A 17,383-nucleotide genomic window follows, 5' to 3' on the forward strand; every position below is an offset into this window, starting at 1 on the left:
CTGCTGTGTACTCTTCTGCAGCTTCCCAAAGCAGCTGCTCTCCCAGACAACTGCTTGCCACCGCCCACACTCAGCTTTACCCCAAAGCACAAGACCTCCTGGCTTTAGGGAAGCACAAATAGCAAGGCGAGCACTGGCAGCAGGTTGCTCTTCCAGAGGATGGAGTTCCACTCCACATGCCACACTCAGGAACTGTGTGTACGGTACTGAGAAGCAGCAGCCCCATTCTCCGGGCACGAATGAACAGCAGACACATTGACTCTTTTGCTTTAGGGGACACAGCAAATCAGACTGAGATTTAGTTGTATTTGCACAGTGCTTTACCTCTGCAATGCTGAGAGCTTAAACCAAGGCTGCCTGTGCTGTTATTCCTCAAAGGCAGCGTGCAGCTCTGTAAGCCAGTTCCTGCCACCCTGGTCCCAGTGGTTGAGTTTGTCAGCATTCTCAGTGGAAAAGAGACAAGGAGAGGCCACTCCCCCGAAGTGAATGCTTCAGTGTCACCCTTTGCTTATACCTCCAAGTCAGTGTCCCCACCCCTGCCCTGCAGATCTCAGCTAAGGGGGAGAATGAAAAAGCAAAAGGTCTGTGTCCCCGGCTTATGAAATTTGAGTGCCACCTGAACCTGACAGGGTATTTGTTTTGGGCTCCAAATTGCACAATTTTTCAGGATCAAGAAGTTCTGTAAAACCTATTCCAACATTATGCAATGTCCCTGTACTCAGGAATTATATTTGGGGCCAGTGGAGGCTTAACTGGATCCTCTCAGTCCTAAGAAGGTCCCATTTAGAGACCTTTCTGTTTCCTGAAGGAGAAGCTCAGAAGTGCACAATGTAAATTTTGCATTAAGTTAGGTGCAAGTTCCGCGTGTATGCCTTACCTGTGTGAAGCAGGTGCAGAGAGGCTAAAGACCCAGTTGTATTGCTCTTCCTCTCCTTGAAAAGACCCACAAATTGCCCCAGGCTTGTGGACTCTACAGAGACACTTGTAACACATGCCACTCCATTCCCCTGCTCACCCCACTCAGGGAGTCAGACCACAGTGCAACCTGCGTAGGTAATGGGCTTTATCTCTAAACAGCTTTGCTGTTGCATTAAGCTTTCATCAGACTGTTATTAAGTACCTACTGTATGCTAGGCACAATACAGGGCACTGGGGATAAAAGATAAGACAATTCCTGTCTTGTTGATAGAAGCTGCTGATAGTTTATGATCAAAGACTCCTCGCTCCACACATAGCACATTGTTTTTACATCTCGGTGAATCCATCATTTGTCCACCAGCTCTGTACCCCACATCAAGTCTGAGACTTTAATGTTCCTGCAGATGCCAGATGGGGCATGAAGAAAAAGAGAAAGCACTAACAAGAGACAGGATAAACCTCCAACCAAAGCATGACTCTCAGATGGCCTTTGGGTGAAAATTGGCCTTTGCCCTTTAAGCAGTTTCCCTCAGCCCTGAGTATCTCAGCAAAATGGATGATCGATCCCCAATAGAAACTCAATTATCAATTAATCGATTACTACTCAGTTGCTGGGACATGTCAGTTATCTGCTGCTCCTTGAAGTAATCTGTAGTACTTTAGTGAAGAAAAGATTCTGATTAAATCATGTAATTGCACTCATCTATATATCAAAATAAATGTCTAAAACATTTTAATTAGAAGAGTCAAATTTAGTATCTTGGACTCAGTTTATCAATTTATTACACTTGAAATAGTTGCTGATATATGAGATCAAGCACTTTAGATGGTTTTTAGTTAGAAATTGAAGAACTTTGCACGCCAGGTGACAGATTTTGACCTTACAGAATAAAGTAATTATAGAGGGAAAGCTGAGTTTATATTTGTTCTTAAACAGCAACGTGGTTCAAAATGTAATATATTCTTTTGGTATTTTACAATTGGTATATATATATTTGGTATACAAAATGTAATACACCAAATAATAGGAAAAAATAACAATTTCTAACATCCCAGTCATTTTTCTGGACTTCCAGTGACATACCAAGATGTGAAGAATGAACTTTTTCTTTCAGATTAGACTTCATTTTCCTTAATATATTCCCCCACACCCATTTTCAGATTCAGATTCATTAGTTTAATAAATTTTTTTGTTTATTTATTTGAAAGGCAGATTGGCAGAGGGAGAAAGAGATCAATCTTCCATCCCCTGGTTCACTTTCCAAATGGACTGAATGACAGGGGCTGGTCCAGGCCGAAACCAAGAGCCCTGAGCTCCATTCTGGTCTCCCACATGGGTGGAAGGGGTGCAAGCACTTGGGCCATCCTCTGCTGCCTTCCCAGGTGCATTAGAAGGAAGCAGGATGAGAAGTGGAACAACAAAGGTTCAAACAAGTGCTCCAGTATGGGCCGCCAGCCTTGCAGGTGGCAGCTTAGCTCACTGTGCCACAACACTGGCCCCCTCATAAACCCTTAACTGCCCTTATTCCTGAGGACAGGGGAAGTATCTTTAATAATACTTGTTGAGGGACCGGTGCTGTGGCACAGCGGGTTAACACCCTGCCTAAAGAACTGGCATCCCATATGGGTGCCAGTTCGAGTCCCAGATGCTCTGCTTCCAATCCAGCTCTCTGCTATGGCCTGGGAAAGCAGTAGAAGATGGCCAAAGTCATTGGGCCCCTGCACCCACATGGGAGACCCGGAATAGGCTCCTGGCTCCTGACTGCGGATCGGCGCAGCTCCGGCTGTTGCAGCCAACTGGGGAGTAAACCATTGGATGCAAGACCTGTCTCCTCTCCCTCCCTCCTCCCTCCCTCTCTCTCTCTCTCTCTGTCTCTCTCTGTCTCTGTGTGTGTGTGTGTGTGTGTGTGTAACGCTGACTTTCAAATAAATAAATAAGATACCTCCACTCTCATCACCCATCTTCTAACCATAACTGATCCACTTACCTGTTCATTCATTCAGTTCATACTTATCAAATAGCTACTATGTGTGCTGCTTAATCTACTGTTAATGTGGTGGTGACCAAGGAGGGTAAAAGAAGATAATCATTTGGGAGAAGTCTCAGACCATATTGTCACAGAAACTAGTATTATGTTCCAGCTGTTATGCTATGCTATGAGACACAGGTTAAAGGTGTCATGAGAATCTGTACTAGAAGCATTTCACTGTAATATTGGGATCAGGGCAGGTGTCCTGAGAAAATGGAAATGTGCTGAGGTATGAAGGACATGGCAAGGTGCGTGGAGGTGGAAGGAGCATTGGCAGCACAGGGAACAGCACATGCAAAGGCCCTTCATGGGAAGACAGGTGGGCTGTTCGGAGAACTGAAAGAAGTCCCATTCACTGGAGTACAAAAGGTACAGGTCTGGAAAAGGTGGCCAGCGTCCAGGGGATGTGAAGCCCTGCAGGCCACGTTGAAGATGCTGCCCTTTATCTGAAGAGCCATGGGGAGCATTAAGTGTGTTAGACAGAGACATGATCAGATTTGTATTTTTAATGTGGAGAACAGAACCTGGCAAATATGACTGTGGATATGGTGGGGGCATTACCCAAGAAGAGACAGGATGGCCAGGATGAAGATTGTGGTAATGGAGATAAAGACATTGAGATGTTTAGGAAGTGAGGCTGGGGCTAGTGCCGCAGCACACTAGGCTAATCCTCTGCCTGTGGCGCTGGCACACCGGGTTCTAGTCCCAGTTGGGTGCCGGAATCTGTCTCGGTTGCTCCTCTTTCAGTCCAGCTCTCTGCTGTGGCCCAGGAGTACAGTGGAGGATGGCCCAAGTGCTTGGGCCCTGCACCCGCATGGGAGACCAGGAAGAAACACTTGGCTCCTGCCTTCGGATCGGCACAGCACCAGCCGTATCAGCCATTTGGGGGGTGAACCAATGGAAGAAAGACCTTTCTCTCTGTCTCTCTCTCTCTCTCACTGTCTAACTCTGCCTGTCAAAAAAAAAAAAAGAAGAAGAAGAAGAAGTGAGGCTGGTAAGAATTGATGATGGCCTGTGCTTGGGGACTGAGGAGAAGGGAGGATTCAGGGGTGACACTTAGATTTCTACTTGAGCACCTTGAGGAGAGGCGGAGCTGTTCAGTGGTGCCTGGTATCGTGGGCAGACAGGGGAAGTTTGTGGTTTCTGCTTTGGTCGGGTGGAGCCTGAGGTCTCTTGACCTGTGAGTGGAGACACAAATGTGAGGCCGCCTGGGGAGAGTACCGAGTGTGAGTGCAGCAGCCTTGAGCAGCCGCAACCCTGACAGCCAGGCTTGGATGGCCCTGGCAATGGAGACATAAATGCTGTGGTCTGAGAGGAGGAAGGAAAACCACAGAATGGAGTGTCGGGTGAAGGGAGGGCTGCACAGCACTTAACAGTCCCCTGTTACTGAACAGAATTTTTTAAAAGCCTTCCATTTGAGGTTGAACCTAAAGGGTGGCTACCAGATTGAGTGATAATTGCCTTTTGGTCAGCTGGATCCTAAAGTGGTTTTCTGGATGTGCTGGGTTCTACTTAAATAGATTAGTGGAGTAGTTTATTTAATCTTTATAGCCACCCTATAATCTAGGTGCTGTTTTACAATTCCACCTATTTTACAGATGAGAGATAAATCGCAGGTGGCATAAAGTTCCAAATGCAGAAAGAGGGCAGAAATTACATAAAACTGAGCATTGGAACCAGGATTTGATGCTGCCCCTGGGTCTGTGGGCTATGCTTACCCATCAGTTATCTGTTAAACACCATTCCACATAGCCCCTCTGTACGTGTATGCACAAAGGCATGTACTTTAAAATACAAAGTCAGAGCAGGCGTTTAGCCTGGCAGATAAGACACCCATGTCTCGTATCAGAGTGCCTCGGTTCAAATCCCAGCTCTGGCTCCTGACTCCAGCTTTCTGTCAGTGCAGATCCTTGGCAGCAGCAGATGATGGCTCAAGTAACTGGGTTCCTGCCACCCACACTGGAGACCAAGATTGGGCTCCTGCCTCCTGGCTTCATCCCAGCCCAGTTCTGGTCATTGTGGGCATTTGGGGCATGAATTAGTGGATGGAAGCATTTTCTCTTCCTGTCTTTCCCTCCTCTTATCTTCTTCTCCCTTACCTTCTCCCTCTTTCCTTCTCCTGTTCTCTCTGTCCCTCCTTCTCCTCCCTCTCCCTCTAAAATTAAAATTTTAAAAATATAATATCAGGTACTTTTGCCACCTTTATTTCAAGGTTTAAGACATTTAAACTTTTATTTTTGTTGTAATGGCATCAGCTAAGTTTATGCATTCATTTGTTTTTTTATTTAACAGAGAAGGAAATACCAAGACAGAAAGATCTCGCATCCCCTAGCTCATTCTCCAAATGCCAGCAACAGCTGGGGCTGGCTCAGGCCAAAGCCAGACGTCAGGAACTCAATTCAGGTCTCCTCATGGGTGGTGGGGAACCAAGTACTTAAGTCTTCACTGGCTACCTCCCAGGGTATGTATTAACAGGAAGCTAGTATCAGGAACAAAGCTGGGACTTGAATTCAGGCACTCAGATATGGGATGTAGGTGTCTTAACTGGCATCGTGACCACTAGGTCAAACACTACCCTATGTATTTATGTATTGAACCATGGTGCAAATGAGGATAGCAGGGGGCAGCGTTGTGGCACAGCAGGTTGAGCTACCTCCTGCAATGCCAGCATTCCTTATGAGTACCAGTTTGTATCTGGGATGCTCCACTTCCAAACCATCTGCCTGCTAATGTGCCTGGGAAGGCACTAGAGGATGGTACAAGAACTTGGGCCCTTGCACCCACGTGGGAGACCCAGATGGAGTTGTGAGTTCCTGGCTTCAACCTGGTCCAGCCCTGACTATTGTGATCACTTGCAGGGTGAACCGGCGAGTGGAAGATCTCTGCCTCATGCACACACACTGTCTCTTCTCTTTCTCTGTAACTCTGCCTTTCAAATAAATAAAAATCAGTCTTTTAAAAAAACATGATAGCGGCCGGCGCCGCGGCTCACTAGGCTAATCCTCCGCCTAGCGGCGCCGGCACACCGGGTTCTAGTCCCGGTCGGGGCGCCGGATTCTGTCCCGGTTGCCCCTCTTCCAGGCCAGCCCTCTGCTGTGGCCCGGGAGTGCAGTGGAGGATGGCCCAGGTGCTTGGGCCCTGCACCCCATGGGAGACCAGGAAAAGCACCTGGCTCCTGGCTCCTGCCATCGGATCAGCGCGGTGCGCCGGCCACATCGCGCTGGCCGCGGCGGCCATTGGAGGGTGAACCAACGGCAAAGGAAGACCTTTCTCTCTGTCTCTCTCTCTCTCACTGTCCACTCTTCCTGTCAAAAAAAAAAAAAAAAAAAAAAAAAAAAAAAAAAAAACATGATAGCAAGGTCTGCCCCATTCTAGAGTCTGTGTATGTGTACACAGCAGTGCCTGGTGAAACTGGAGCCTTTGCAGCCTCTAGAAATGTAGACGCCTATTTGGGGCTATTTGTCTCTGCACGGTTGTCCTTGCCATTCCACTGTGAGCTCTGAAAGGACACACTGGAAAGTTTCTGACCAGCTTGTTTGCATCTGGACTTACATTAACTGTATGACCATATTTTATTCCAGACACTTTTGAGGAATTCGTCAGACTGTGAGGCACGCAGCGATGAATACCGTACAGAGCTGACCACCGCGCTGCAGCGTGTGGACTTATTCATGGGCCAGTTCAACCAAGTCCTCTTAACATCCATCTCCACCTTCATTAAAGGCGACCTCACCATTGCTAACCTCGGGACCTCAGAGGGTCGTTTCATGCAGGTGGGTGCTTTCTAAGCATGGCTGTCTGTTCTGTCTGGTAGTATGCAATCCATGTTTGTTTCTGCAGTAAGTTATTGAATCATTGTAGAGGCTAGAGACACACATGGAAAGCCAAACAGTGGTACCTAGTCCACTTTTTACAAAGTGTACAGCCTATTTGTGTTAAGTTCTTGGAGCTTTCAAAAGTTTGGACGTGGCTGCTTTAATTTTCTTGTTCAGAAAGGTTTAGATTTTTTTTTTCCATTCATAAATTCTGTCACATGTTTGGAAAGTAAAAATGAAACAATTACAGTATTTCCAGGCCATGTTTTCCTATCTCAAGGGAAGCTACGGATCAAAGGGGAGCTATTGTGTGAACCGTGCGTCTCCGTGAGAAGAAACATTCACATCATTGAGAAATATTGGCAGCAGTCAGGAAGGGAGTCTGTCATCAAACCCCCATTGTAATTCAGGCTCTTCTGATTCTACAGAACAGTGGGCTCACTCACAAATAAGTTCTCTACTTTAAAAAAAAATCTGGATTTTATTAAGAAATGTTTTTAATTGGCAGCAACAATATTTCCATACAATAAAACTTCACATTTCTAACTTGATGGAAATTACCATGTTTACTTGATAGAGGAATCAAAGCACTTTGCAGAAATTAAAATTAGATTTTAGTGTTAGGTTTATTTTACTGCTTTAATAGTTATCTGTCCTTTCAACATGAGTTCATTAATAGATTCTTGATTAACACAGAATGTCAATGATATCTACAGAAATACTGAATTTCTGTGAGTGCTTGAAACTTTGTTTACAAGGAGATGCTTGTACTTAGAGTTGTCTGATAGGTTGGTGTGCTGATCAGACAGAGAGTTGTGGTACACCCAGTAAGGATGACAGGGTTTTCCCAGGCCTTGCCCATCTATCATCCTGTATCTCTATTCTTTTGCAAAACACATTTTTAAAAATTACCAATATCTTCAAAGCAGTCTGGATACCAGTCATTTCCATATTGTAAGAACCATAAATCATGTTTCTTTTGTACTAGTGGCTTGGTAGAATTTTTTCAAAGTTGTAAATACAGTCTTCCTAACTAATCATCTAGATCCTGTGACCTAAGTTTTCCCACACTGGTCACCCTTCCTCCTCTGCTTCACAACTTACTAGGTCTGTTCTCCCCCTCCTTCCTGTCCCCCATCCCAGAACTGCTGTACACACCTCATCCATATTGACAGTTTAGCTGTATTCTTACCTTCTCAAAGTTGAAAGAAGGATGTCCAGTCCCTTGCCACGTGGACATGCACTGTGGCTATATCTATTATCCCTGGAAAATGCGTAGTGTTATTTTGTGTTTATATGTGTTATTAATTTACATTAATAGTACTCTGTAAAATTCCATAGATCTTGGAGGAGGATGAGAGAGGATAGCATCTGTTGAATTTGCAATATTTTTGCAATGTTGGTTTGCTTCCCTTTATCTTTATTTCTGCTTTTCTATTTTTCCAAATTGCCCATAATCTCACCAATCCAGTTTCATAGTAATAAGCTTTCTACAGTTACTTTAGATCTAACAATGTTTTTAACATCAAAGAGTTCCTGGCCTATTTCCAGATGCTAGTATTCTAATGAAATCCTATTTTTAAATAGGTAGATCGAATACAGAGTCTACCACCCAAGTGATATGTCAGGCACCGGTCTCATGCGAAAAGCTACAGCACATGTTCTATTCTTATCTCCCATGATTTATAGAACAAAAGCCATAGTATGTCCATAAAAATAAATAGATACTTGTTTTATGAAAAGTACTGGTGTCACCAATTTTTTTTAAACCAGGTGACCTTAATTCATCAGATATCTACTGGAAACCTATTGACCTTGCTTTGTTAGGCAAATGAGTGGAGCAAAGGAAACAGTGGCGCTGAACCTGCATTCAAGCTCTAGAATCTTAGTAGGGAAGACCAGCATTGACCTGGTAACAATAGCATGTGCAAAGAGCCATAGGGACTCACACAGCTCCTGTGAGTGTTTCTCTAACACTTGTATAAGACGATTCCATTCCAGTAAGTTTTATATAGATCAGCATAAAGCATTTGAAAGATCATTCAGCATCACTGAAATCAAGTTTGTTTACCGCAAATAACGGTGGAGGAGTGGTTAGGAGTGGAGCAAAGATAGTGGCATGTTCAGCCAGAGCTGTCAGAGCAGTAACTTCCTACCAAGTTCTGTAAATGTTTTGCCTGCACCAAAATGCAAAAACTTCTTCCAGACCCAAGTTTCTAGAACTCATGATTTAATAAATACTATGCAGTTTCTGTTACAAAATAGAATGGATATAATTTTTTCCCAAAGACAGCTGCCACACATGAAAAGGAACAGCAAAATGATTTTATTTCCTTCCTACCCTGAAGCCCAATGGCAAGGTTGCTGTGCGAATTTTTCCTCCCAAGAGTTTGCAGCTGTTTCTGCCCTTCCTATTGTGCTTATATTCAGCGCTCTCTGGGAACACAGCCACAGCCCCAGCTGTTGGGTGCAAAGTGAATCAGGTATTTCACAGTGGTTATTTGATTAGAAAGAATTATATTGTTTAGCTAACAATATCATGTGTGTGCAGAGAAGACATTTTTGACACATTGCTAGCATTTAAACTTGTGTGACTTATCTTGTACAGGTGCAGCTGCATCTAAATATGCTAATGTGTGTGTGTATATTTGAGTCTATATCTGCAGTACCATGCCAGTATAGATTTACTAGTTTTAATTTGTATGATCACTCTCTCGGGATGCTTTGAAGTAAAATAATGTGATAAACTACTTAAAACAGCACCAGTAAACAGGGAAAAATGTGCCTTTTTACAAATCGGGGGTAAGGGTGTAGAAAGGCACAGGACTGAGGACACTGGCACAGTGAGCATGGCTGCATGGGAGAGGGGAGAAGGGAGAGGGATTCTCATGAAGATCACAGGATAATCACAGGGATTGCCCACGTCTCCCCTTCCAAGCCCCTTCCAAGCTCTTCGTCTAATCTACATCCAAAACAATGCTTGCTTGATTTTTTTTTTTACAGCACTTGTACGAGGCCTTTAATCTCTCAACACAGAGCATTGCTATTAAAATATTTGTGCATGACTGTCAGGCCAGGGAGAGTGAGTGGATCAGGGATGGGGGCGGGGTGCTCAGGCCCTTTCAAGATGTGTCTTAACTTCAGCTCCACAAACATTCACCGGACTGTTACTGTGTGCCCCATGCTGGCCTGCCAGCAGCAGCCTCTGCCTGGGCACCCTCACAGCTACCATTAGGCTCTTTGTTATCATCCTTGCTCTTCCTCCATACCCGCTTCTCTCCTCTCCCTGATCCCATTACAACTAATCACCCTTTTCCTCTTCTGCCTTTAACTACACTATTGCATCTGAGGAAACTCAAGGATCACCTAAATAGATGTCCTTTGCTAATAGTTTATGGATTATGCTAGTAATCAGGGGGCAGAAAATAATGACTCGCTTCCAGTCAAAAGAATCCATTCATTTATTGACCTCTTGATTCCACATGTGTTTGGTTCCTGTGCCACCTCTGTGGCAAGTCAGTGTCTGCTTCACTTCTCATCCAGCGCACTGCTAATGTGCTTGAGAAAGCAGCAGAAGATGGCCCAAGTGCTTGGGCCCCTGCACCTATGTGAGAGACCCAGAAGAAACTCCCAGCTCCTGACTTTGGGGTGGTCCACTCCTGGATGTTGCAGTCATTTGGGGAGTGAACCAGCAGATATAAGATCTGTCTCGGGGCCGGCGCTGTGGTGTAGCAGGTAAAGCCCCGCCTGCAGTGCCAGCATCCCATATGGGCGTCAGTTTGAGTCCTGACTGCTGCACTTCCAATCCAGCTCTCTGCTGAATCTGGGAAAGCAGTGTTTGGACCCTTGCACCTGCATGGGAGACCCAGAGGAAGCTCCTGGCTCCTGGCTTCAGATTAGTGCAGCTCTGGCCATTGTAGCCATCTTGAAAATGAACTAGTGGATGGAAGACCAACCTCTCTCTCTCTCTCTCTCTCTCTCTCCCTCTCCCTCTCCCTCTCTCCCTCTCTCCCTCTCTCCCTCTCTCCCTCTCTCCCTCTCTCCCTCTCTCCCTCCCTCCCTCTCTCCCTCACTCCCTCCCTCTCCCTTCCCTCCCCCCTTCCCCCTTCCCCCCCCCCGCTCCCGCCCCCCCTCCCCCTCTTCCTTCCCCCTCCCCCGTCCCCCTCCCCCCCCCTCTTTCTCTGTGTGTCCCTCTGCCTCTCTGTAACTCTGCGTTTCAAATAAATAAATCTTTAAAAAAGGATCTCTCTCTCTGTGTCTCTATTCTTCTCCCTCTGTAACCTACCTTTCAAATAAACAAATCTTTAAAAAAAAAATACAGACCAGTAGATTTTTAAAACTTTTATCATTTCAGAAAAGATATACTCTGTGTATCGGTTGGCTAATCCTTTAGTCAGTATATTTGGAATGTTAATTTGAAGGTGTTGGTTATTTAAAGTTTTTAAAAGATTTCCTAGCTTATTTGGTGTTGAGATGTTCGAGTTTTTCTTTCAGTCTGGTATTGACTCATTTTGACTCATTTTTGACTCATTTCAAAAAGACGGAACACATGTATCGGTACTTATGTAAGGAGGAGCACTGTTTACCAGTTGGATGTATCAGGCCTCTGTAGAGTCAGGTTGGTATAGAAACACTCCTGGCCTCTTTACCAAAAAAGAGTCAAGGAAAGAAGGGAGGAAAGCTTCATTCAATTCAGCTTCTGCCCCTTGGCCTGTTGTCTTACCACTTTTCTTTTCCTTTCTTTTTTAAAATCTATTTTATGTATTTGAAAGGCAGAGAGAGAATCTTCCATCACTGGTTTACTTCTCAATTGGCCATAACAGCCAGGGCTGGGCCAGGCAGAAGCCAGGCATGAGAAACTCCATCTGAGTCTTCCGCTGCTCTCCCAGGCACATTAGCAGGGAGCTGGATGGGAATCAGGGTAGCCAGGGACTTGAACCTGCCTCTCAGGCAGTGGCTTAACCTGCTGGACCATAGCACTGGCCCCCTACTTTTCAATCTGGCTGTCTGTACCAATCAGCAATCTCTTCTACTACTAATGTTTTCTGTTTTTTCCCCTAATTCAAAAAACTAAATTTTCACCTTAGTGGTAACAAATAACTCTTCTCCTTATATTCTGGTTTCTTTCTAATTAAACACTCATTTCCTTTGCATGCTAAGAAGGTAGTAAACCTGAGGCAAGAAAGAAGCAAGGGGCATCAGGGATTGTACCTTGAAAGTGCAGATTAAACTCAAAGGCTATCTAAATTCTGAAACTTTTAAAAGGTCTCATGTCTTCCTAACAGCTTCAGTGAGCTTCTTCAGTCTGTAGATGAAGGCAGTTGTTAGGCCTAGGGGATTTACTTATGTGCCAGAGTCTGCCCTGGGAGCTACAGGGAAGAGGTAAGTGGACCTGAGCCCACCAGGTCACCTCTAGCTACAGCTGTGTCCACTCATTAATGGTGTCCTCACTTTCACTTGAGTGTTTTTCTCTTTGAGTCTCAAATTCCAATAATTTGCATCATCTTTCATTAAGAAGGAAAATTGTCCTCATTCCTTAACAGAAAACCCTTAGAAATGAAACTAGACGATAGCAAGGCTCTCATTCAGTTTTTTTTTTTTTTTAAGATTTATTTATTTATTTATTTATTTAAGAGGCAGAGGCAGAGAGAGAGAGAGAGATCTTCCATTCACTGGTTCACTCCCCAGATGGCCACAACAGCCAGAGCTGGGCTAATCGGAAGCCAGGAGCTAGGAGCTTCCTCCAGGTCTCCCACGTTGGATGTGCTGCTGCTTTCCCAGGCCACAGCAGAGAGCTGAAACATAAGTGGAGCAGCCTGGTCTGGAACTGGTTCCCACATGGGATGCCAGCACTGCAGGTGGTGGCTTTACCCATTACAGCACAGCGCTCGTCCCTTTCCTTCAGTTTTATTTGCCTTGAAACAAAACCATATATTTTCTGTTCTTATGCAAGGAAAATTCGCTTTGATCTTCAAAAGGTGGTATCAAGCCTGTTGGTTGCATTTTAATCTACATTTCTCTAAGACTGGTCTTCAAGGTTATATGATGCCCGGGTCACAGATGAAGGACTGTATTGCATGTGTGCAGAGAGGCAACTGCCCATGTTAGACAACAGGAGGGCCACAGAGTGGCACAAGTGGAACCCTCACCCATAGAGTTGAATCCCAAAGCAGTGCCTTGGTCAAAGTATGGTGCCAACAGGAATTGTAGTGCTGCTCAGGTCTCTCTAAGAATATTGGCCAGCACCGCAGCTCACTAGGCTAATCCTCCGCCTAGCGGTGCCCGCATACCAGGTTCTAGTCCCTGTCAGGGCACTGGATTCTGTCCCGGTTGCCCCTCTTCCAGGCCAGCTCTCTGCTATGGCCCGGGAGTGCAGTGGAGGATGGCCCAAGTACTTGGGTCCTGCACCCCATGGGAGACCAGGAGAAGCACCTGGCTCCTGCCCTCGGATCAGCGCAGTGCGCCGGCTGCGGCGGCCATTGGAGGGTGAACCAACGCCAAAAGGAAGACCTTTCTCTCTGTCTCTCTCACTGTCCACTCTGCCTGTAAAAAAAAAAGAATATCACAGCATGCAGAGTATAGAGTATTCTTAGTCCACAGCAACTCTGATTAAACCCTTTGTCAGGTTATCATCTGGTATCTTCCAGCCTTGCCCCCCCCCCACCGCCCCGTCCTACAAGAAAGCTTCATTCTCATCCATGCTGCACTGTCCCACCCTTGCTCCCACCTCCACCATGTCAACTCCATGCCCTCCCATACAATCCCTCAAGCCCTCTGCCTCCTTGGCCAAGCACAGGCACTTGGGCAGCTGCTCCATCCTTCCTTGTCTTATTCTCCAGGGGAGAATCCACTTTTGTTCTTCCCATCCCTCCCTCGCTCCAGCCCCTCTTGGATCCTTACCATGAGGGCATGTTCCTCAGATCAGTGATGGGGCTGCCGAGGAGGGGCTGCCTGAGGACCATACACGGGCAAGAGGAGGACATCTGAGGCCGTGAACTGCCAGAAGTAAACCTTCCTCTTATTTAATGTCAGAGAACATTTGGCAGAGAAATACAAACTGAAACCACACTGATGTTCCACTTCACGCCCTCTAGCATGGCTGTGGTCAAGAAAATGGAGGACGACAAGTGTTGTGAGAATGTTGAGAAATTGGAACCCCCATGCACTAGATGGTGGGAATGTCGTATGGTGCAGCCATTGGCAAAATGGTTTTGCAGTACTTTAAAAGGTTAAATACAAAGTTACCCTAAGACAGAAGCATTGTGCTTCTAGCTGTCTACACCCAAAAGAAATGAAAACATGTGCTCACACAAAAGGTGATGATGAATGCTCACAGCAGCATTATTCATAATAGCTAAAAGTGTAAACAACCCAAGTGTCCCAGTGGTGAATAGAAAAATAAAATGTAGTATATTCACACAGCGGAGTATTATTTTGCAAGAAAAAGGAGCATGGGTGGAAACATGCTAAGTGAAATATTCCAGACACAAAAGATCACATCTGAGTATTTTGAGATTTCATCTATCTGAACTATCAAGAAAAGGAAAATCTATAAAGAGAAAAAATAGATTAGTGGCTCTCAGGGTGCATGGGGAGTTAGGTGAATGACAGAGATATAGGGTTTCTTAGGTAATAGAACAGTTCCAAAACTGGTTGTGGTGATAATTGAGTAAATTAAATATTCTAAAAATGATTGAATTATCCACTTGAAAAAATTACAGGGTGTAGGTGCTTGGCATTTTGCTGTGCAGTGGGTTAAGCCACCTCTTGTGATGCCATTGTCCCATATCTGAGAACCAGTTCAAGTCCTGCCTGTTCCACTTCCATTCCAGCTCCCTGCTAATGCACCTGGGAGACAACAGAAAACGGCTCATATGCTTTAGTCCCTGCCACCCTTGTGGGAGGCCCGGATGTGGTTCCAGGCTCCTGACTTGGGCCTGGCCGAGTCCTAGCTGTTGCGGCCATTTGGGGAATGAACCAGCAGATGGAAGATCTTTCTCTCTCTCTCTTTCTCTTTGCCTCTCCCCTACCTCTCTTTCAAATAGATAAATAAATTTCTCTTAAAATTTAGGAGAGTAAATAGAAAGCTACATACAAATATGTTAAATTATTATAAACATTATCAGTCCAATTAAAATGTAAAATTTCAAGCATGTGGGGAGGAGAGCAGACCTTACTTGTAGACTCTTAAAAGAATTTATTTGAAAGACAGAGATCTTTCTGCAGTTGTAGACTCCTACACAAAATTAACTTTGCTCAGGTTTACAAATTTAGGAGCCTGTCTACAATGGTTTTACTACATTTGCATACGTATTTCTTCCCCAAGTTCTCCCCCAGATAAGTCATCAGGAGAGGTCATGTGAGATCACAACCACAGCAGTCAAGTACTTTTTAGATTCCTTCCCCCATCCAGAATGTAGTAGTCTTCTATTTTCAAGAGCATTAAATAAAAAGGTTTTGTGACCTAAATACCTAAGGTTAGTTGTTGACGCAATGGAAACTCCAAAAAGAATTGCTAGTCTTCTGTTTCATACTAATTGTTTTGGGATTGCCAGGTGATTTATCATAAGAATTAAATTTAGATGCCACTTTCAGTTCTGTCCCTGAACTATCGCCATGACAACCAAAAAGAACTCCTAATTTCTTACAAACATTTTTGCTTCAGGGTATTTTGAGTTAAAGTGGTTACTCAATTATTTAGAATTTCAGCAGTAAGAGAAAGTGAGAAATTAAACAATAGAAAAACATTCTTGCCATTTTACAGCCTTAGAAAGCCCTGCAGGAACAGGCTAATGATCTACTAAAACAGTGTTTGCATCTGGGTGCAACTCTGCTCAAAATCCAAAGGATCATTCTCCTTTCCACACAGCTTTCCTGTCCTCTCTCGTTCCATCAAAGAGCACTCACCCTAGCTCATTATCAAAAGCAGAGCTTGGGGCAGCATTGTGGCACAGTGGCTTAAGCTGCAGCCTGAGACACTGACATTCCATATCCGAGTGCCAGTTTGACTCCCAAGTGCTCCATTGTCAATCTACCTCTCTGCGACTGTGCCTTGGAAGGCAACGGAGGATGGCCCAAGTGCTTGGGCCTTCATCACCCACGTGGGAGACTTGAATGAAGTTCCTGGCTCCTGGCGTCAGCCTGGCCCAGCCCGGCCCAGCCCCAGCTGTTCCAGCCATGTGGGGAATGAGCTAATGGATGGAAGATCTCTTTTCCTCTCTCTGTCTGCCTTTCAGATAAAAACTAGTAGTAGTCGTAGTAGTAGTAGTAGTAGTAGTAGTAGTAGCAGCAGCAGTAGAGCTTTGGGGGTGTGATTTTTGATGGAGCAGTTAAGATACCCACATTGAATATCAGAGTGCCTGGGTTTAAGTTCTACCTCTACTCCCGTTTCTAGCTTCCTGCTAATGAGCACCTTGGGAGGTAGGAGGTGATGCCTTAAGAGGTTGGGTACCTGACACCCACATGGGAGACTTGGATTGAATTCCCAACTCTCAGCTTCAGTGTGGCCCAACCATGGCCATTGTTGGCATTTGGAGAGTAAAACAGTAGATGGTACATCAGTATCCCTCTCTACCTTTCAAATAAACAAAAAAAAAAGAATAAATTCTTTTTTTTAAGATTTTATTTATTCGAGAGGCAGAGTTACAGACAGAGAGAGGGAGAGACAGAGAGAAAGGTCTTCCACCTGCTGATTCACTTTCTAAATGGCTGCTACAGCCAGAGCTGGGCCGATCCAAAGCCAGAAGCCAGGAGCCTCCTCTGTATCTCCCACGCAGGTGCAAGAGCCCAAGCACTTGGGCCATTCTCCAATGATTTCTCAGTCTATAGCAGAAAGCTGGAATGGAAGAGGAGCCGCCAGGACTTGAACCGGTGCCCATATGGGATGCCAACACCGTATGCAGAGGCCTACCCCATTATGCCACAGCACCAGCCCCAACAAAAAATTTTAAGTTTTTTTTTTTTTATTTGAAAATCAGAGTTACACACAGAGAGAGAGAAAGAGAGGTCTTCCATCGCTGATTCACTCCCTAGTTGGCTGCAATGGCCAGGGCTGCGCGGATCTGAAGCCAGGAGCCAGGAGCTTCCTCTGGGTCTCCCATAAGAGTGCAGGGACCCAAGGACTTGGGCCATCTTCTCTGCTTTCCCAGGCCATAGTAAAGAAACGGATCAGAAGTGGAGCAGCTGGTACTCGACCCAGTGCCCATATGGGATGCCAGCACTGCAGGCGGCAGCTTTACCCACTATGCCACACTGCCGGCCCTGGCTTTTGCTGTTTTTTTTTTAATAATTTAATCCTGGAGTGCCAGGAATAATAATTCATTCTATATGGGTGCTAGTTTGAGTTCCAGCTGCTCCACTTCTGATCCAGCTCTTAACTATGGCCTGGGAAAGCAATAGAAGATGGCCCAAGTCCTTGGGTCCCTGTACCCTTATGGGAGACCCAGAGGAAGCTCCTGGCTCCTGGCTTCAGATCGGCGCAGCCCTGGCCATTGCAGCCAACTAGGGAGTGAACCAACGGTTGGAAGACCTCCCTCCCTTTCTCTCTCTCTCTGTGTAACTCTAACTTTCAAATAAATAAATCTAAAAAAAATAAATAAATAAATAAATAAAACAAAAAAA

The 17,383-nt window shown here is 45.2% G+C and overlaps 1 protein-coding gene across 2 annotated transcripts in view; it reads left to right on the forward strand.

Moving 5' to 3' along the window:
• MET (MET proto-oncogene, receptor tyrosine kinase) overlaps window positions 1-17,383 on the forward strand; it is a 134,644-nt gene that overhangs the window by 61,342 nt on the left and 55,919 nt on the right. For both annotated transcript variants that reach the window (XM_051847986.3, NM_001171040.1), the window contains 1 exon segment: window positions 6,530-6,721. In XM_051847986.3, the coding sequence (XP_051703946.3) occupies window positions 6,530-6,721 (192 nt within the window).

Source organism: Oryctolagus cuniculus, chromosome 3 (assembly GCF_051225735.1).
Source record: "Oryctolagus cuniculus isolate XC-2025 breed Fujian yellow rabbit chromosome 3, ASM5122573v1, whole genome shotgun sequence".
NCBI classification, from domain to species: Eukaryota; Metazoa; Chordata; class Mammalia; order Lagomorpha; family Leporidae; genus Oryctolagus; species Oryctolagus cuniculus.